The sequence below is a fragment of the Porites lutea genome, chromosome 4, assembly GCF_958299795.1.
Source record: "Porites lutea chromosome 4, jaPorLute2.1, whole genome shotgun sequence".
NCBI lineage: Eukaryota > Metazoa > Cnidaria > Anthozoa > Scleractinia > Poritidae > Porites > Porites lutea.
In genome coordinates, this window is record NC_133204.1 from 46,628,882 (window position 1) to 46,651,641 (window position 22,760).

At 39.4% G+C, this 22,760-nt stretch overlaps 1 protein-coding gene across 1 annotated transcript; it reads left to right on the top strand.

Annotated features, from left to right (window-relative positions):
• Positions 1-6,154: 6,154 nt before the first annotated feature.
• On the top strand, positions 6,155-17,121 carry LOC140933832 (uncharacterized). Its single transcript, XM_073383490.1, has 2 exons — positions 6,155-6,247; positions 12,588-17,121. Exon 2 carries the CDS (start codon positions 12,627-12,629, stop codon positions 14,052-14,054), a length of 1,428 nt encoding a protein of 475 aa, XP_073239591.1. The 5' UTR covers positions 6,155-6,247; positions 12,588-12,626; the 3' UTR covers positions 14,055-17,121.
• The last annotated feature ends 5,639 nt before the right edge of the window (positions 17,122-22,760 follow it).

Below are 22,760 nucleotides of genomic sequence, written 5' to 3' on the forward strand. Positions count from 1 at the left end.
CCCTGTAGTATAAACCTAAGAATTAATGCGCTTATTTAGGTTATGCACTTTTTCGGCATGACCTAACACAACAACCTTTCCCTGCAAAAATTTGCATTTCTCTGGGTTAATCTTCAGACCTGCTTCTCTTAAGGGTGATGCGTTAAGTGACAGTCTCTCCCTATGCTCCTGCAGTGTACGGCCAAAGATAATAATGTCATCTAGATACTCTAGACAGTCCGACCAGCATTAAATAAATAAGTGGCTGATATAAATAATAAACTAGCTCGATGAGCAGACAAGTTGTCTTATTGTATCTTTAACGGATTGCCTCACTTCTCGGATCTTCCAGCTGTACAGCAACAGGTTTAATGAAGAGTTTGCGAAAACTAACGTCTTAGCTATTTGTCTAAATCGGTAAAACCAAAGGCATCCATTCTTGTCGCTTTGTTAAAACCATACGGCAGATACTGTGGGTACAGGTAGCATTGATTGTTTGTTGCACTGTACACTGCCTTTTTGTATTGAGCGGTATCCATAGAAACTGGGTGGCTTAGTTGTCCTTGACAGACGAACAAAGATCAGTTTGTGTAACAGTAAGCGGGTGTATACCGGTATGCTGATGTCCGATCTCAACCAAAGATCACTTGTTTGTAAAGCGCATTTGAATATGTCAATAGAAAATGCGCTATATAAATTCATTACCATTTCCATTACCATGATTTATGCCTAAGACATCATAAGTCATCCTTGTGTAGAATGATTTCAGGCCGCGGTTGTTCAAACGTTGGATAGCGCAATCCACCGGATAAATCACTATCCAGCGGCGAGCGTAATTGATTTCCGTAATACTTATCCGCTGGATAGTGATTTATCCGTGGGATAGCGCTATCCAACGTTAGAACAACCGGGGCCAGAACTTTAATTCCGCAAAGGACTCAGAACTCACTAGATAACAGATTTCCGTATTTCTCTGAATGAATAGGCTTTCTACATGAGAGATCGAGACGCTAGACACTACAAGTTCCATGTGCAAAGTAAAAACTCTCGATACAAAGTGTCAATCAAATAATGAAACTCTCCGATTTACGTATTCGAGTAACGCAATAGAATACAATGTAACGCAATTCTCTTCCAACAATCCTTACTACATTTTGGTATCAACTTGAATGATTTGGCCACGAAACAGAGATTCAACAGATAAGGTTTCAAGTGCACATGATCTAAATGTGCTTTTCAATACACTGTTAACAATAACAATACATAATACGCAAAAAAGAAGAAGAAGAAAAGAAAGAAAAGCGTATGGACCTTTAACACGATATTCGCGGTTGGTCACCCGTCCAGTTCGTAACCCCGACCGACAGGGCTTAACTTGAGTGCCGTTACCAAACCGAGTTTCGCGAAGGTTATTGCGAGATACATATTTCTATAGAGTTAAAAAGTTATTCAGCAGTACTGCAATTGTTTGGTATTAAAGAACTTGATTTGTCAGACACAAATCAGCAACGTGGATCGACAGAACTTTGAACTGGTTTTGTCAACGTAGATCGACAAACTCGATTCAAACCACATCAGGAATAGCTCAAATTTCTCAAAACCCAGTCAAAGACAAGAAAGGTGCTATCGTGAAATAACCGGGTTTTGTTCTATGTTAAGGTATTCAGGGTTTAATAAACAGTGGTCCATGTGTTTTTAGGGTTAGTTTACTGCGAAATCCCGATTATTTTATTTGCTACAAGGACATGCCAGAAAAAATGAACTGGGAAACATCTCAAAGGTGAGAAACTTAAAACAGTGATCCATATTTTTGTAGGGTTAGTTTATTGCGAAATCATTTATATCAGTTTATTGCGTTCGACGTTGCGTTCTCAAACTCATTAATAATTCATTAAGAAAATACAAAGGAAATTAATGTTTAATGAGTGTTTGGAAATCGGATGAAACACTGCTTAGTATTTGCATCCTTAATTTCTCCTTCAAAAATGATTTTGTTTGAGAAGAAATATCAAACATTCGACACAGTGTTTCATCACCAGATGAAACACCTCGAAGTTCGTCAAAAATACTCCGCTGCGCGTCGTATTTTCAACTCTCTTCTCGGTGTTTCATCTGGTGATGAAACACTGCATCTCATGTTTGATATATTACTTCAAGAATGTCACACTCGAAGCCAAAGCATCCGTTCGACACATTAGTTATAGGAAATTTAGTTACAAATAGATAATTAAAGATGGTTTTGCTGTTTAACACGCGTTCTATTACATTTGCAGTGTTGGTTGAACTCATTATGAGATGTATAAAAAACAATCGTCCATCCTAGGCATGTCATGTATGAGGATTTTCATTAACCCAGGAAACAAAGTGTAATAATTGAGAAAACACAAAAGAGAACAAAAGAATTACACTCAGAAACTCTAATACGAAAACTGCATTTCAAAGGTTCATGGCAAATACATGGACAATCACAAGGAGTCTTCATTCGGGTTTTAAAAGGTCGGGGGCAGATTTAGTGACAACTATAACTAGTTTTATCAAGTGAGGAAAATGCTATTCCGAGAACCACCGACAATATAAATAGCGTGGTGTAGCAGCCATAACTGAAACTACTTTAGCTTGCGGGGGATTCAAACGGCCTAAAAGAAGAAAAGAAGAACTGCAGTTGTCGACTGCACTATAGAGGGTGAGTATTTTCTATAATTCAATATTATTTCCAGATCGGATACCTAGCTTTTTTCTAGAAACGTTTCTTTATTATCGGTGATAAGGTGCGTTTCCGTTTCGAACGGAAGTCAGTGAAAAGAGTAAATAAATGGTTTGATACGCGATATATTTTCAAGTGGCCTTAGGGTCACGCAATCTCTACCACGAAAATTCACTGCTACAATAGGTCTATTTCCTTGTAAAAATTATTGTTAGCATTGAGAATGTGTATTTGTTCTTTAATCTGAAGCATAGACATTTGGTGATATGCTTCAGGGGAAAATAGTCCCTTACTGGCTCTTAAGAAGGTCACCTAGCATTTTTGGGTAAGCGAAAATAGCTGACTAGTTCTTCGAAGGTAACGTCCATCTAGCAATTTCTGAAATGAAGAGTTCATTCCCTAAAATTTCCGGGCACTTCAACTTTTAGGTAGGAAATCCCAACAGATTAAATTTTTCTAGCTGATAAAAGCATCTCTTTAAACAGTCTTATAACATTACAAGGGGCCTAGAAATGTCCCTCAAAGGTTTTTTTTGCTTAATTTGCTCGTTGGATGACCCCGAAGAATACGACACTAATGATTAGGTGTTTAGATCTTAACACTACTGCTTTATCAAAATGGCCTCAGTCAAATGTGTCCTTTTCAAATCCCTGATATTTAATTTTTTTAAAATACTTTATCGACAAGCATAAACTGTTTTCAGTGGACCGAAAGCAAAAGAACATTTTAAGGGAAATTTCCCATGTAACTTAATAAGGTGTTTATCCCCCTAGTATTGGCCCGTTGTCTTAATCGTTCGATCCGAAAGCGAAAGAGGAAGTACTTGGGGTCTTATGCTTAGTTTAAATCCATTGGGCCCTTATAGAATTTGGTAAGTGCGGTGTCACTTTTACCATGCGTGATTGGTTGAAAATTTGCCATAACAGTGCAGCACTGAAATGGGTTCCTTCAGTATGCTTCAAATTTCAGGACCTGTTCAGAATTTTACAGCGATCACTCGTCGCTAATCTTTCTCTTATTACCATTTGCACAGTTTAGAAACTTTTGCTGCACACTACATCTTCTCTATCAGCTATTTACTAGTAACAGAAGCTCTAGAAAGGCTAAGAAACAAGCACGGCACTGTCATACATTCATATGACCCCATAAATGATCAAGAGAATGCTGAAATACAACTAGAATTCCAAGATGAATCATTAGAAGATGAGGTGTTCAATGAACAAGGACCCTCAGAGCTTGCTCCAAATTCCCAAACTACTGAAAATCCCGGTCCATCAGCAATAATAATGTATAATCAGCTAACAGAAATATCTGATGATCAATTACATCAATCAGTTAGATCATTAAATAAAATGCAACGAAAAGCTTACAACAGGGTACTTTGATGGACTAGAAATAAAATGATAAACCTCAACAGCCTGAAGTCACATATGTTGAACCAGTTTATTGTTTATAACTGGAGGTGGTGGTGCTGGGAAAAATCATTCGATTAAAACAATCTACCACACTGTAGTAAAAACCTGTACACATGCTCCAATGAATCCTGGGAAACCAACAGTCTTACTAGCAGCATCTACTGGAGTAGCGGCAGTAGACATTGATGGTACAATCATTAACACAGCATTAGCAATACCTAAAAGTACAGGTGATGTCCTACCTGCAATGTCTGACCAGCAAAGAACACAAATGAGATTATCACTGTGTGAGCTGAAGGCAATAATAATAGATGAGATCTCAATGGTTGGTAACACTACTCTCCTCCATATTCATCAACGACTAAAAGAGATATTTGATATTAACAACTCACAGCTTTTGCTGGTACATAAGTGTTATTGCTCCTGGCCCCGGTTGTTCAAACGTTGGATAGCTGGCATAAATCAACGTTTGAACAACCAGGGCCTGGTGATTTATGCCAGCTACCTCCAATTCAAAGAAAATTAGTATTTGATAATTATGCAAATAATGCTTTTAATCTTTGTCACACAGTGGCTGTTGGATCAATGATATCAAATATTGTAGGACCTGGATTTTCCACATTATTTGCTTGCCTTATAAGCAATGGGATGTAAACATTATAGCACCTCATTGGTGTAAACCAAAACGTCACCTCATTCCACGACTTGTAACGTCCAACAACCTGTTTTAATGTTGGCAAGTAAAACACATTTAAGTAAAACATCGTAAGTATCATATTCCGAAATCGCCCTCGCACAAGGGAAAACGCATCCTTGGCTTTGACAAAATTGTTGTGACAGCTGATCCTTGACCGGTATTGTTCGATTGTTGTTCCCATGCTGGCGGCTAGTAGCAGACAACAGTAAGAATACGAAATACTATCCTTTGAGAATGCAAGACTCTTATTCAATGCAAGTATTTTTTAGAGTACAATAACTCTTTCAGTTTGAGGTGTAACTCACACTGATAGTTCAAGCCGATAAATACTAGCTTGTGAGAACTTGCGAGAGCTTGTGAGATACTCGTGAGATAGTTGTGAGATATGTGGTGCAACCCGTACCGGATTAAAAGCCAATAAATGCGAAAGCGTCTTAGCTTCAGTGCAATCCGCACTACACACAAGCCGAGTCTAGATATGTTGGCTTGCGTGAGTAAACAACTCCCGTATCGATATCGCTAGGGAAAATCCACTCAGCGACACCTGAATGAAAAAAACAAAGAAAGTTGAAACTGAAATTCGCCGACACACAGCCGGCGGTGAGGCTGTTGTTTCTCAACCGTTCTCTGAACGACTGTTATGAATGAACACTGGGGAACAAAATAATACACACAGAAGTTACTTTCTGAAAAATTTATTTGAAAACCCAAATGTTTGTGTACTCAAATGAAATCCGCTTATTCCAGCGTAATGTGCCCGTTTAATCTCAACTAAAATTTTTAATCGATGCGATGAAAACTTCACAACAAAGCTGTCTCGAATTTGAGCGTGTTTCCTAAAATATTTGCTTGAATTTAGCATCAGCTTGACCAAAAAGTCAATAACACAATGCTAATTGATAAATTTACATTTCAAACAGACTTTCTCTTCTTTAAAAAACACACAAAATGTACCTTAAATCTTCGCTCGCTCGATTTTCCTTCAGCCGATCCTAGCCGCGAGGAAAACAGTGATTAATTCATCCAGGGCAAATTTGTCGCTTGATCTTTTGTCCTTCAAAACGACAGCTTAGTATTTTCTTCAACTTCCACTTTTCATCTGTGCATTTCATCGGTGTATTTTACCGTCAGGAGAGGAGATTTGTTGAATTTGCCTAACTTTAACCCACCGCGCTAGCTCAGTTTCTTGGCGTGCACCCACGGGCAAATGGTAGTGGCTAACTGACCAATCAGAGCGCGCGATTTACCCTTGTTATAAAATCCCATGGTGCTTTGTGATAAGACGTCACGATCTATTTTTATCAAGTGAGGAAAATGCTATTCCGAGAACCACCGACAATATAAATAGCGTGCGGTGTCTGCGGTAGCAGCCACAACTACTGTAGCTTGCGGGGGATTCAAACGGCCCAAAAGAAGAAAAGAAGAAAACAGTTGTCGACTGCACTATAGAGGGTGAGTATTTTCCATCATTCAATATTATTTCCAGATCGGATACCTAGCTTTTTTTCGAGAAACGTTTCTTTATTATCGGTGATAAGGCGCGTTTCTGTTTCGAACGGAAGTCAGTGAAAAGAGCAAATAAATCGTTTCGCGATATATTTTCAAGTGGCCTTAGGCCAAAGAAGAGCCTGGGTGTCATAGCGACCGAACGCGAGTTCTGAGCTCCGCAACAAAAATGGCTTCCTCCTCAGAACTGTTCACTGTTGACAACATTCGAAAGATCTGGAAGACAGAATTCCTTCCCAACATCAAGAAAGAAATCAGAAACGAACTGAAGACTGAAATTGAAAAGGTAAACTGCCTGATAACTAATCTGTCAAAGCGTCTCGACCCGATTCAGGGGGCAATCGTCACAGCAATTGATCAGCGATAAATACGATTCCGTTTTAACGTCAATGCAGTCGACCAAGAAACAGATAAACGATCTTAACAACTGGCGCGAAGCCCAAGACAACAAAATCAACCATCTTAATGGCTAAGTCTACGATGCCGAAGCAGCCATAGACTCCATCCAACAGTGCTCGAGGAGAGACTGCCTTGAAATTTCAGGTATCCCAATATTACCCTTAGATTCTTCAGCAAATCTAACACAAGAAATGGGCCAGCTCATCGGTGTAACAATCGACAAGCAGGACATTTCGATAGCCCACCGATTGCCCGATACTAAGGGTATAAAGAAGGACAGATTTATTGTCAAATTCGTCTGAAGAGAAAAGTGTGACGAATTCTACAAGTCACGCAAGCACCTCGGCGGGAAAAAAGCAAGCATGCTTCCATCCGTGGCTTGTGAGATGGGGAAAAGCATCCACCAAGACTCTGCTATGTACATCAATGAATCCCTAACCCAGTATCGCAGTGAACTCTTTGGAAGGGTAAACAAATTCAAGAAGGAAAACAAGTACAAATTCCTATGGACAATAATGGTAAGATCTATCTACGTAAACATGAAACCTCACAGACATTTACATTTACAACATTTGAAGAATTTGAAGACTTCATTGCTCCATCACAATGAAACTTTAATATCTGGTTAATACTCCTTGTAGTAACTTAGTAGTTATTTAACCCTTTAAGTCCCAATAGTGACCAACATCAATTTTCTCCTAACAATATCCATACAATGTCAAGAGATTAGGTTATGAGAATTAATAAAATGATCACCTATGAGAAAATGCTTTGATCTTTTATCAAATTCTCTCAACTCATTCTTTAAGGAAATGTATAGAGATCAGTTTGGAGAATTTGTGCATGTATATTGGGGCTTAAAGGGTTAATAATGGCTTCTTCAGATGAAAGGGAATTTAGATTTGTACTTGGTTCTGGTAATGTCAGTGACTTCAGCTTCGAGCTCTTACACGACCTTTTATATTGCTTTGATAATATACCTGATGTAATTGCTGTAACTGAAACTAGAATTAATTGTAACTCATCAGCAAACATAGATCTTCCTAACTACAAATTTTACAAATTTTTACTGCTAGTGGTGTTGGTATTTACATCTCATCCTCCCTAAAAGAAATTCATAGGTCAGATTTAAGCTTTAATTCTGTTCAGGCAGAATTCTGCTGGATTGAAATCTTACAGGAACACAAACCTAGCATAATTGTGGGATGTATATACAGGCACCCCTCGTCTAATCTTGCTAATTTTATATCTCAACTAGAAAACCTCGTCAGTCCTTTAAACCAATCCCGGGGATCAATCTTGATCCTTGACCCCATGAAAATTTTTTGATCCCCGGTTTCAATATGGGTTGAATTAGCTGAATATCATATAAAAACTACAGCTGAAACTAGACGCCTCTAGTCGTGCATCACCATCTAACTATCCCTCTAGACTACTCATACTAGTGTGCGTAGCTGCTGGGGCGTAGCCTGAGATCTTGAAGGTGTACGATGCGGTGATGAAGATTTGCAGCACCGAAGGAGGCCCAGCCTAGGGGAGTCAGGGGGCATGCTCTTCCAGAAAATTTTCTAATTTAGGGTCTCAGAAATGCTATTTCCAGCATTTTTTGCATTGATTTGCTACGCAGGAAAATGCAGTTAGTTAGTTATTGTTTTTGTGGAATAATAAAAGGATAACCGAGTAATCACTAACAGAAAGTCACCAATATAGTGCCAACGAGGTGTCAGTCATCTCGATTTTCAAGTGATAAAAATGCTTTTTCAGGAAATAATTTTTATTTTCTTATCTTAGCTGTACGGGCGCATGTGCGTATATGGACGCTACGCTCTTCAGTAGCTCCTGTTCCAGCAAAATAAGATCTAAATGAGATCTGATTGGCTTGACCAGCGATCAAAGTAGCTACAGAATTCTACACGACCAGGATGATAAGACAATCCCTATCACAACAGGCGTATGAACAACAACGGCTTACAATGCTAGGAATCTGGCTTCACAATTTTGCATCCATTTATTTCTAGATTTATGGGGATTTTGTTTCGTGGATTTTGGACGATTCGGCTAGATCGGATTGCATACAGTTTAGTACCGGATCCAAATGTTACAGCAAAAATACAACTGAATTTTAAAACGTTGGCAGGTCCCTCCAATTAAGGCCCATTTCAGAATTTTGTGGTCTTGGTTGTTATATCCGAAGGAGGAACCGGATCCCTGATCCCCTTTCAGTACTACTGATCCCGATCCCACGGCTTGTGATCCCAGATCCCGGCGCTGTGATCCCTGATCCCGTATACCTCGTAACGACCCTGCAATCCACGCATCAGGTCTTTATCCTAGGGGAAATGAATATTGACTTTCTGAAAGTAGGTACACATTCCAAACTGAAGACTACCTTGATATGCTATACAGTAGTAACCTCCTCCCAGTCATAACAAAACCTACTAGGATCACAAACCATACCGCAACTCTTATTGATCATATTTACACAAATGCCTCTACTGACCAAATCATACCTGGTATTGTAACCACTGACATATCAGACCACCTGCCCACTTTCTGTTTCATTAGAAGACAGATAACAAGGCTAAAACCAAAGAGATTCTTCAGGGACTATTCAAATTTTGACTCTAAGACCTATCTGAATGACATAAAGTCAGTTGACTGGAGTAGCATCCTAAATGATCCAACCGACATCCACACTAAAGCCAGCAGCTTTGTCGAAAAACTTAAAGGCATAGCCAGTAAACATGCGCCAATTAAACGCATACTCCGCAGCCGATATACTTTTAAACATAGATAGCATTTTTAAACTCAAAATCTCCTTGCTAGCTCACAAAATCTCACAAAATGAAGCCAATATTCCCGAAGTGTTTCGAAACTACCTTGTGAAAGTGTCTGATATTCACTCACACAATACCAGATATGCCTCAAATCTTAACTTTCACGTACCACGTGTAAGGTCAAATTACGGCAAACACACATTTAAGTTTGCCATAACCAAAACTTGGGAAGAGATTCCTACTAAGATAAAAACACTTAGCTACCACAAGTTCAAAAAAGAATGTAAGCGAATTCTAGTTAACTGTCAAAGATAACAATTGTAATATGACTGTCTCACATACCGTAAAATTCCGAAAATAAGCCTTCTACCCAAGCCATTAATTTTCTTTTTTTTCCTTCTTCTTCTACTTTATTACTGTATTCTTACCTTACTATATGTAATGTTAATATTTTATAAAGTGTGAATAATAAAATTGAATTGAATTGAATAGGGTCACGCAATCTCCACCACGAAAATTCACTGCTAGGTCTATTTCCGTCTAAAAAGTATTGTTAGCATTGAGAATGTGTATTTGTTCTTTGATCTGAAGCATAGACATTTGGTGATATGCTTTAGGGGAAAATAGTCCCTTACTGGCTCTTAAGAAGGTCACCTAGCATTTTTGGGTAAGCCGAAATAGTTGGGTGACTAGTTCGTCGAAGGTAACGTTCATCTAGCAATTTCTGAAATGAAGAGTCCATTCCCTAAAATTTCCGGGCACTTCAATTTTTAGGTAGGAAATCCGAACAGATTAAATTTTTCTAGCTGATAAAAACAAAAAGTTACAAAAGAAATGTCCCTCAAAGGTCTTTTTTTGCTTAATTTGCTCGTTGGATGACCCCGAAGAATACGACACTAATGATTAGGTGTTTAGATCTTAACAACCTCTACCTTAACAACCTCATGTTGGGTCCTGTGCCGCAGCATCTCGACGTCTCGGACTACAAAGTCTATAAGACTCTTTGTTCTTTGAAGACAAAGAAATCACCTGGTCCGGATGGAATCCCTATTGTTGTATAGAAAGAATTCGCCTTTGAGCTTTCCCCATCTCTGGCGGATATCTACAACTCGTCACTGGAACAGGGTTACTTTCCAACGCAACTGAAGCAAGCCATTGTGGTCCCAGTTCCAAAGCTTCGACCTCCAAAGTCTGTAGAAAATGACTTGAGACCCATCTCACTGACCTCTCCGATAGCCAAAAAACTAAGCAATTTGCTCTTCCTGGTCGCTCGACGACTGAGGGTACCAAACTCGCCCCCCTGCTCTTCTGCATTCTAGTAAATGGAATGGCAGCTAAGTGTAAAAGCAGAGTCAAGTATGTAGATGATGCTACTGCCATGGAAATCATCCCTAGGTGATCGCCGTCTTACCTACCTTTAACAGTATCCGATATCTATGCATATGCTTCCTTTAGAGGCATGAAACTTAATTCAAAGAAATGTAAATAAATGATCATTAACTTTATGCAGTATAGCCCATTCCCCCCCCTGTCCCCCTTACCGTTGGGGGTTCTGTTAGCCCAGTTTGGGCTGCCCAGCCAAAGTATTTAGAGGACACTATAGAATCTGTACAAAAAAGGGCCCTACGCATCGTTTTGCCTCATTGTCACTATGACGACGCCCTAATTCAGTCTGGCATCACTGCCCTTTCCCAGAGAAGGGAGGAAGCTTGCACAAATTTTATCAAGTGTGACTGCCTGCCGTCTCCGGTACTCAAGCCATTATTCCTTGTGTGTCAATTGACAGGCCATACTGCCTCCGTTCAGGCGAACGTGTTCCGGTGCGCCTTGTCCCCAAGACAAAGCGGTTCGCGGATTTCTGCACCATTAAGTTTCAAGACCTGTTTTAATCCTGTGCTCTGTTATTTTTTCTCTGTTATGTAGTGCTTTTAATCATATTTGCATAATTATCTATTTGATTGTCTTTGTATTGTATTGTCTTCTGTTATTCTCACTGACCGTCCTTGTAATTCAGCCTTTGGGCTGCGAGAGGGATATCAATAAACTATTACAATCACTATTACTATAACACTACTTCTTTATCAAAATGGCCTCAGTCAAATGTGTCCTTTTCAAATCCCTGATATTTAATTTTTTTTAAATACTTTATCGACAAGCATAAACTGTATTCAGTGGACCGAAAGCAAGAGAACATTTTAAGGGAAATTTCCCATGTCACTTGATAGGGTGTTTATCCTCCTAGTATTGACGTTTTCGTTCGATCCGAAAGCGAAAGAGGAAGAGGGGAATTTCCCCATGCCAGGATATTTAATAATTATTCCACGAGAGCGTGTTGGATATGAGATGGTAAATAGCCAACGAGGCGTCGAATCGGCTATAACCAACCTCATATCCAACAATCACGAATGGAATAATTGTTTCATGTCAGCTAGCAATTACTTGGCGCAATCAGTTTCCAGATAAGGTCGTAAGGTATATTTAACAATTATTCTACGAGGGCGCGCTGGATATGAAGTGACAACGCACCGAGTTGGTTATAATCATTTTAAATCCAGCAAGCCCGAGTAGAATAATTGTTTTATTAAAAACTCCAGGATAAACAACTCTTCCATGTTTATTTTATTCTATTTTATTTTTACTTCTCAGAGCTGCAAAAATGTTTTCAGCTTGCTTTATTGATGACGCGTTCCTTGACCATATTAGGTACGGCAGGTATATGAACTGATAGCCTGAGTCCGGCGAGCCAATGAAAATGCTGGAAATCTGATATCAGTAATTCAGTTCTTAATAAAAGCTGATAACACTTCAATTCTTTAGCTTTGTTGTAGTTTTTTTTATGTTGTTCTACACTTGTAAGTGGTTATCGTGATGTTTTAGTTTATTTTATGAGCATCTGATGTGTCATGACATTGTCTAAAATTGTGTGACATAGCCCCTTTAAACGAGTCCTTTTCAAACCATATTAATTTTATCGATAGACACAGCAAGGCTCTCCTTTATGGTCATATTTTGTGAAAATAAAATTATTTAGTGGTCTTTGTTACAAAAGCGATGATCACAGCTGTAGCGGCAGCAAACTATTGATGGCTTACTCTCATTTTTTAACTTAGATCCTATTGTGTCTAAGCAACAACTGTACGGCAAGTGCAATGGCATATATGGAAGGATTTGTCCATCTTGCTAACGGGGCCAAATGCATTCAGTGTGACAACAGCGATGCATCAAAATTTCGGCGTTACTATGACGGTGATGAGCTCCTGGGAGCGTTTTGTGTAAAGTGTGAATGTGAATACTTGAAAGAAGCTTTACTCGTATCACCCAGTAAAGAGAACTGCCTTTACCTCGGGAAGGAAAATTTTTACAAGAAGACGGTAGCTATTGACACGACGGATAGCAGTGTTTACATGGTGCATCCAGCCAGAACAGAGATAACCAATCTAAGCCTGTGTGCAGATTACCTCAAACCTGGGGACCACATCGCTTGGAAAAGGCCATACGTGATATGGCATCACGCACTGGTCACAGCTGTAGACACTGAAAGAAATAAAGTTCGAGTGATTCACTGGAGTAGTCAAAAGGGAGAGAGGGCGCAAATTACAGAGGAGCTGATTGACTTGAAAAAGGAACGTGGGAATCTCTACCGTATGGATTACAGTGAAGAAGTAATAAAGGAGAATCCGCCCCGCCTTGTTTTAGCCAGAGCTCGTTCACGACTCGGTGACAAAGGCTACGACCTCTTTAGAGATAACTGCGAATCGTTTGCGGCATTCTGTAAAAAGGGAGTGGAAAGAAGTCAACAGGTTCGCTGGCTACGGAAATGGATGGTTGATCAATTAAAAAAAGCTCTCGGTTCACTTGCCGGGAAATCATTGCAACTCCTAAAGGCGTCCCTCCTTCCACAAACTGTTAAGGTGAGTACCGCAGAAGCAGTAGAGAAAGTAGCTAACAACCTCCAATGGATTGGTTTTGGTCTTGTGGTTGCCATCGAAGGTGTAATAACAATTATCGACATCAAAAAGTTGTACAGAGAAAGAAAAGATGGCAATCTAACAAGAAAAGTTTTCATTGAGGAAGTCACAAAACGAGTCACCGATGCGATACTTGTTAGTGGACTGGCGGCAGCTGGTGGTTTGGTGGCTGGACCAGCTGGCATCTTTGTGGGGATAATTGGTGGAATGTGTGGAAAACTTGTCGGTTCCTGGCTTGGACCCAAAATTGGTCGAGCAATAACGAAGTTCATAAAGACAGATGACAAAGCAGTAAAAGACATCACAAAGTTACAAACTGGAGACCACATAGTTTCGTACCGCCACTTTGCTCATCCAAGGCATCATTGCATCGTTTTATGGCACGACGGAATATCCAAAGTCAATGTTATACACAACACTTTTCATGACGGCGTAAAACAAGAATGGATAGACTTTGTCGATCCAGTGTACAAAGTCATCTACGACGAAAAGGACTGCCATTCTGCCAATGAAGTTTTGGCAAGAGCTGTTTCTAAGCTTGGAGAAAGCTCCTACGATTTGATAACCTACAACTGCAAACATTTTGCCACATGGTGCAAGAAACGCTAAAAAAAAGATGATAGCATAAAAGTTTTGCAGCCCTGCCAACACCACTTTTGCTTTTGTTAGCACTAAAGGATGCTGTGTCTTCACACCGTCAAGTGTGCTTTGAATACTAATTTCGATTACCATACTTTTTTAAAAACACACAGTAAGTGTTACCTTAGCACTGTGATATGAATGAATGATCTTTCTCCAAAACAAATTGAATTTTTACCAAATTCGGGTTTACATATTACCCACACTAAAAATTAAAGTGTCAGACTACACTTAAAAAATGGTGTAAAATTGTTGCCACTCAGCCCCGCTATCCGTTTTTTTGTGTGTATTATTACACCAACTTCTAAAGTGTAGTTTAACTCTCAAAAGAATGGTATATTTACAAGCAAAGTGGTGTAAAATGGGTGTTATACAACTTTGCACTTGTAAAATTACACATCTTGCAAGGGTAATAATATCAGAAAGGAAGGATAAAATTACACATGACGCTTCATCAATGGGTAACATAAACTCAAGCGTAAAATTGCAATCGCTTACTTAAGTAAAAAACGCACAACTCTAGATTCACATTACTATAGCTTAGCCTAGGTCCATTAAGGCTGGTTTCCATATGATCGCAGACGATCGCAGAAAGTTCTACGATCGTCTTTGATCATATGGAAACACACTTCTGCGATCATCTGCGATCCTGCGATCGTCATCGCAGACAATCGCAGAAGGTAGAACCAAGTTCTGTCTCATTGACAGGAATTTTGTGTGAATCGAAGATTTGGAGAGCGTGTTTCGGCAAGAAAATGTATGTATTTGTGCAGGCTTGAGTATAATAAAAACAAACTAAACATTTAAAAGCAACGAGGTGGCCTCCGGAAACGTTTAGTATTCGTTCGCCTTTTGCAACGATAAAAATGTCATCATAATTCGGGAGTTCACCCGCTATGAGGATAAATGGAGGAGAATCTTGCTTCAACCCAGGTAGCTCTTCTTCAGTAGGCAAAACCTGCATATATAGAACAACATGGAAAAGAACAGATGTTATAACATTATGAAAGGTTCACAGAGTAAATCTTCCATAAATGCAACTTAAGCATATGCTGATTTTTCACATCCTCTTGACTTTAAATTTTCATGAAATTGTGTGTAGTTCAATGTTAGTGGTACTCAATAAAATTTGAAGTCGAAATTCAACGTCAAATAGCTCTGCTACAACTTGACAAAATTAGACAATATGATTGTTATCTGTTTGCTTCTACCTTAGACCAAAGTTCTGAAACTCAACAAGTTTCTTTGTTTCATGTTTTTGTTTGCCTCTTCGGGCATTGACCCTGCACAAAACACATGCATCTTTTTGAGAAAATAACCAATCAAGAGTTTTGATTAATTATTTATTCACAACTAAGAGAGCCAGATGGACAATACTACATAGTACACTATAGCAAATTAACTGCATGGTTAAATCTACTTTTCAAGTTACATCGAACTGTATGAGGTGCGCCACCCGCCAGTTCAGATGGAAATTATACTACATAGTACACTATAACAAATAAATTAACTGCATCCGCCAGGTTAGATCTACTTTACAAGTTACATCGAACTGTATGAGGTGCGCCACCCGCCAGTTCAGATGGAAATTATGCTTAATAGTACACTATAACCAATAAATTAACTGCATGGTTAGATCTACCTCACAAGTTACATCGAACTGTATGAGGTGCGCCACCTGCCAGTTCAGATGGAAATTATACTACATAGTACGCTATAACAAATAAATTAACTGCATGGTGAGATCTACTTTTCAAGTTACATCGAACTGTATGCATGAGGTGTGCCACCCGCCAGTTCAGATGGGAACTATACTACATAGTACACTATAACAAATAAATTAACTGCATGGTTATAGATCTACTTTACAAGTTACATCGAAATGTATGAGGTGCGCCACCTACCAGTTCATATGGAAATTTTTCTACATAGTACTCTACGAAAATAAAGTAACTGCATGGTTAGATCTACTTTACAAGTTACACCGAACTGTATGAGGTGTGCCACCCACCAGTTCATATGGAAATTATACTACATAGTACACTATGAAAATAAATTAACTGCATTGTTAGATCTACTAAACAAGTTACACCGAAATGTATGAGGTGCGCCACCCGCCAGTTCTGATGGAAATTATACTACATAGTACACTAGCTATAACCAATAAATTAACTGCATGGTTAGATCTACTTTACAAGTTACATTGAACTGTATGAGGCGTGCCACCTGCCAGTTCAGATGGAAATTATTCTACATAGTACACTATAACAAATAAATTAACTGCATCCGCCAGGTTAGATCTACTTTACAAGTTACACCGAAATGTATGAGGTGCGCCACCCGCCAGTTCAGATGGAAATTATGCTTAATAGTACACTATAACCAATAAATTAACTGCATGGTTAGATCTACTTTACAAGTTACATCGAACTGTATGAGGCGTGCCACCTGCTAGTTCAGATGGAAATTATTCTACATAGTACTCTATGAAAATAAATTAACTGCATGGTTAGATCTACTTTACAAGTTACATCGAACTGTATGAGGCGTGCCACCTGCCAGTTCAGATGGAAATTATACTACATACATGTAGTACACTATGAAAATAAATTAAGTGCATGGTTAGATCTACTTTACAAGTTACATCCAACTGTATGAGGCGTGCCACCTGCCAGTTCAGATGGAAATTATACTACACAGTACTCTATGAAAATAAATTAACTGCATGCATTGTTAGATCTACTTTACAAGTTACATCGAAATGTATGAGGTGCGCCACCCACCAGTTCAGATGGAAATTATTCTACATAGTACACTATGACAAATAAATTAACTGCATTTGGTTGGATCTACTTTACAAGTTACATCGAACTGTATGAGATGCGCCACCCACCAGTTCATATGGAAATTATACTACATAGTACACTATAACAAATAAATTAACTGCATTTGGTTAGATCTACTTTACAAGTTACATCGAACTGTATGAGGTGCGCCACCCACCAGTTCATATGGAAATTATACCACATAGTACACTATAACATGAATAAATTACCTGCATGGTTAGATCTTGAGGGTGTTTCAAAAGTTCGTTCCGATTGTAAATTGTATTTTGCGCAACGGATTTAATGCTTCTTTAGACAAATGTAAGCTGATTCAGGTAAGAAATTTCTCTAAACTACAGTTCAAAACAATTTCAAACTAAAATTTGAAGAAAATATAATTTTTTTTAAATTTTTCCTCCAACTGTGCACGTACGCGAGGTTTTTCCAGCCATACTTTTCCTGCTCAATTGTAGGTTTTCTATTTTGGTATTTTTATCGTTTTCTTTTATTTAATTTCTCTACTCCTTCACGAAAACGAAGGCCTACACTGTTTGTGCTAGAGCTTATGCATCTATTTTTGTGGACTTCTGGCTATTCAGTCAAAAACAATTGTCAAATTGTTTGAGAAGTCTGAACGATAACCGAACAAGTGGTCAAAAGTAAAGACCTTAGAAGACAAACCAAGGAGTAGATGGCCGTCTTTTCACACACTGTGTGAGAAATATTATAGAAAAATCTGTAAGTATACGCGTGATAATTCCCCAAGCAGAAAAGTAAAAAAATTTCAACTTCACATTATCGATCAAAGTTTCGGGCACAACGGTATCGGGATAAGTTACCAAAAAAAGTTGGAAAACCTGGAAGAGAAGAAGGCGGTGTGCACTTCATGCAGGCATGGCTCAGAAGGCTTTGCCAACTTTATACCAAAGGAGGAGCGGCCGGCAAACTCATGTGATGTGAACCCCCTAGAGACCATCTGGATTATCGTAGACGAGACAACATACAAAGATCCAGCCCCCAAAACACTAGCCTCCCATGCACGCAGGCGTTTTTAGGGGAGCTCGTTTTTCCCGAAAAACGAGCTCCCCTAAAAGCGCCTACCAAAAAACTGGACGAGCTAAGATAGTGACTACGCTTCGCCTGGAAGAATGTGACTTTGGACACGCTATGGGAGCTCGTAAATTCTACACCTCACCGCTTAGAAAATGTCAGAAAACATACAGGAAGACATTCTTGTTACTAATATTTTAGTTATTCAATGTTTAATGAATAATGAATAACGTAGTAAGTTTTACAGAAGGTTTTCTTGATAATTAGTAAAATTTAAGCGAATAAAAAATCGGAACGAACTTTTGAAACACCCTGTACTTTTTCAAGTTACATCGAACTGTATGAGGTGTGCCACCCCACCAGTTCAGATGGAAATTATGCTACATAGTACTCTATGGAAATAAATTACACGTAACTGCATGGTTAGATCTACTTTACAAGTTACATCGAACTGTATTAGGCGTGACACCCGCCAGTTCAGATGGAAATTATACTACATACATGTAGTACACTATGAAAATAAATTGAGTGCATGGTGAGATCTACTTTTCAAGTTACATTGAACTGTATGAGGCGTGACACCCGCCTGATCAGATGGAAATTATACATAACAGCACACTATAACAAATTGACTGCAAGGTTAGACCCACTTTTTGAGCTGGTGCTTCTGTTGCTAGTCACTTCGATGGTAAGCATTTGGTGTAGAACACGATAGTTTACACTCGTACTTCGACAGGACAGCCGGACGGGGGTGAGTCTGGCTGTTCCATCTTCGATCGCTGGGCGGACGGAAATGAAATGCATTCCTTGCATTATGTTATTTACGAATTTACCTGAATTTAAGGTCGGCAATAAAACAGAATTAAAGTGATTTTAGTGTGGTTTATTAGCTGCATCAGAGACAGTAGTCATTTCCACCGTTTATTGCGAATTGCAGACTGGTCTCGACTAAGAGGCGTGCTTCTGTTACACGTAAAAACGATTCCCGATGCCCAAAATCGTAGGTAAGAAACGTGAATGGTGATCCGATCAAGTTTTTTTGCATTTCCCGGTCTAAGTTATAGAAATCGAGAGGTGGAAAACGGAAAACGTGGATAATGGCATGTCAACGCAGTGGCTCGTTTGTGTGTACGAAGGACAGTTAATACACTACTAGTTGTATAGTAGTCTACACTTTGTTCTTGAACTATAATTATATATCGTGCATACCATTGACCATGGGATCAATACAGCGTTGAGCCAATGCAAACTGAAAAAGTTTCTTCATTGAAGCTGAGGAAAACTGAAAAGGTTTTATTTTTATTACATGGAACAGTATTTGTGACCTGTTGATTGGAATCACACATATCCACATTACTGTTGGGGAGATTTCCCTTAAAAGAAATTTATATCTAGACTGATTTTTGGCGAACCATTCTGAAAAACATTGTCAAATTGCCAGTCTTAATTCATGAACAGGTTAAACTCGTTATATTAGGTGATGCATCTGTTGCTTCACACAATTTTTAAGGTACTCATTGTTAGCATGAAAGCATGAAATATTCATTTCAAGTACTATTTTGAACTTCTATTATTGTTATTATATAAAAAGGGGAGAAAGGGAAGGACTCTTCCCTAGTTTGGCACACACATTAGACATGATTGATTGATTGAAGAGCCAGAGGATTGCAGAGGACGCGGGAATTAAAAAAGGGAGTGTTAAAATACGTAATTAAATTGATCAATTAACTAAATTGACCAATTAACTAAACAACTGTTCAATCATTAAGTTCTTTGTGTCCTTATACTAAGCCTGAGAACTGTCATCTGGCGAGACTTACACAACATTACGATATGAACGCGGTTGCTGTTACCAGGAGTACCCAACGAACATTTTTCGCGAAATTGATTATACGATGTCGTAAACACTAGCAAAGTGCTTTTACGTCAACCTATGTTAATATTTAACTTTCCTGGGAAAAAAATACCCGCTCTTCACTGCTAGCCAGCAAGACTTCCAGAAAATAAAAATCCCAGCCAGCAATGATGTTTTGACGGTTTTTTGCCAGCCAGCAAGGTTAAAATAACAAAAATTACGCAATCCCAGCCAGAGTGAAACGGAATTCGGTGTTTGCCAGCCAGCGGTAGCAGAAGTAGGTTATGAGCCAGCCAGCAAAGTTTTATTTAACACATTACCAAGAAAAACATGTAAGTCAGTAGGCAAGATCTGTTTTACGTCAAATTTACATAATATAAAAGAAAAGCGTGTTTAACCTGTTTCACCCTTTTATCTAGTTGTCGTTTTTTTTTCTTTTGAGATATAGGGAAAAGATCAGTGTAGGGATAGTAGGGGCGGATCCAGGATTTTTTTAGGAAGGGGTGCACTCGTCTCTTGCTCTACTTCAAAACCAATAAACCACATAGTGTTTTTTGGCAGAATACCAGTTGTATTAGAAAACCGCAGGTCATCTTAGGGGGGAAGGGTGCGCACCCCCTGCACCCTCCCCCTAGATCCGCCCCTGGATAGGGATTAACATGTACTAAACAAATAAGTATTACATAACAATAACATAACAACTATAAAGACATTCAGCGGTACTTACACTTTTGGAATGTGGACTTGAGGAGTAGTCTTGAGTTTTTGCAAGGTAAACGATAAAAAGGAAGATCCCGAACTTTGTCCATAAAACAATAACACGTAAAAAAAGTGATCACCGCAAAGCCTTAAGACCAATGCATTTTTTCCAACGATAATCGATTGGGGCGAAATAAAGTTTAACGAGTAAGCTCCATCTACGTGTTGTCTCCTCTGCAAAATCACCCCAAATTCAGTGTAGACACATGCTTATCGCCAGCATTGTATGCTACTGTTACCCCCCACCCCCCCCCCCCAAAAAAAAGGTTTATACCAGAACTGATAGAAAGTTTCGAGTAAACAGGCTTTCCGTCGGAAACTTCTAACCGCTACGGCTGAAAACCACGAACCCACAAAGTAAGGTAACGCTTGCGGTCTTTAACTCGAGTTTCAACGTGGGGAGGATGGTTTCCTCTTTCGTCATTTACGTAAACGCCTGACAGCAAACAAGGACCTTTCTGTTTCGGCATAAAAAACAATACTGTCCATGTTTTCAAATATGCTATGGCAACAGTTTACTTTTTAAAGCCAGACTGATAACGTGTTCTCGTAGTAACTTTCTCCGCACTAGTAAGAGCTTGTCATCCTGAGTTTTATCTTACTCAATCATTTTTTCTGTAGCTAAGAAGCCATAATGGTATGTCATCAGACAATCACCACAAAAGTTTCTCAGGAAAAGCCAGTAGTCGTAGGTAGTCAGTCGGGCAATCACCGTAAAAGTTTCGCCCCAGAACTAGTGCAAAGTTTCGCAGCAAAAGCCAGTAGTCGTAGGTAGTCAGTCGGGCAATCACCGTAAAAGTTTCACACCAGAACTAGTGCAAAGTTTCGCAGCAAAAGCCAGTACTCGTAAGTAGTCAGTCGGGCAATCACCGTAAAAGTTTCACACCAGAACTGGTGCAAAGTTTCGCAGCAAAAGCCAGTAGTCGTAGGTAGTCAGTCAGGCAATCACCGTAAAAGTTTCACACCAGAACTGGTGCAAAGTTTCGCAGCAAAAGCCAGTACTCGTAAGTAGTCAGTCGGGCAATCACCGTAAAAGTTTCACACCAGAACTGGTGCAAAGTTTCGCAGCAAAAGCCAGTACTCGTAAGTAGTCAGTCGGGCAATCACCGTAAAAGTTTCACACCAGAACTGGTGCAAAGTTTCGCAGCAAAAGCCAGTAGTCGTAGGTAGTCAGTCAGGCAATCACCGTAAAAGTTTCACACCAGAACTGGTGCAAAGTTTTGCAGCAAAAGCCAGTAGTCGTAGGTAGTCAGTCGGGCAATCACTGTAAAAGTTTCACACCAGAACTGGTGCAAAGTTTCGCAGCAAAAGCCAGTAGTCGTAGGTAGTCAGTCGGGCAATCACCGTAAAAGTTTCACACCAAAACGTTTTAAAGCCGCTCGATGATCCCACTCTTCTTATAGCTTCTTCTTCGCTGCTCTCGCTGAAGTTTAGGTCACCGTTCATCCGATGTTAAGTCTTCCACGGCAAGGATTTCCAGTCACCTGTCGAATCGGGCACTGTTGTGTTTGTAGCCCGCTAGCGCTGTTGTTTGCCTCAGACATACTTTGCGATTCGCCAGGATGAATAAAATTCAGCCCAAAGCCCTGTCACAAAAAATGTAGGTCTGCAAATCTTCGAGTCTGCAAGTCTGCTAGTCTGCAAGTCTGCAGTCTTCGTTTGTCGCACACCGTGCCTTTTTTAAGAACAACAGTTACTATAACGGACGCGAAATACGTCAATATACGGGTAGTACAAACGTAAAATCTTCCTACGTTTTCCGATCCTAACAGATACCTGTGCAGTTGCTAAACGCCTTCCAAATGACCATAGGTCGAGGAGGTTTCCCGTCCCGGTGAGCACATAACAAAAGAGAAATTGGTTCCAACGGAAATATTCCAGAGCGCGCAAACCTGGACAACATTGCAAACGAGCATACGGAATGAAATCAGTTCTGAGTTCACTCTGCTAAGAGACCAGAGTACATTATTTATTGGAGAGAGTTTTTGTATTCAGTCGTCTCAATATTTGATGGCATTTTTGTGCATTAGCGAATGTTCTTAATTCGATACACATGCACGGCAGCCTGACAAAGAAACACAACCATTTTGCTTACCTTTTGGCCGTCTTAACATCAGGTTTAAAGTTGAACGTAGGCCAGTAGCTGATATGTAGACAGGCATATTAAAACACGAACACACAATGGTG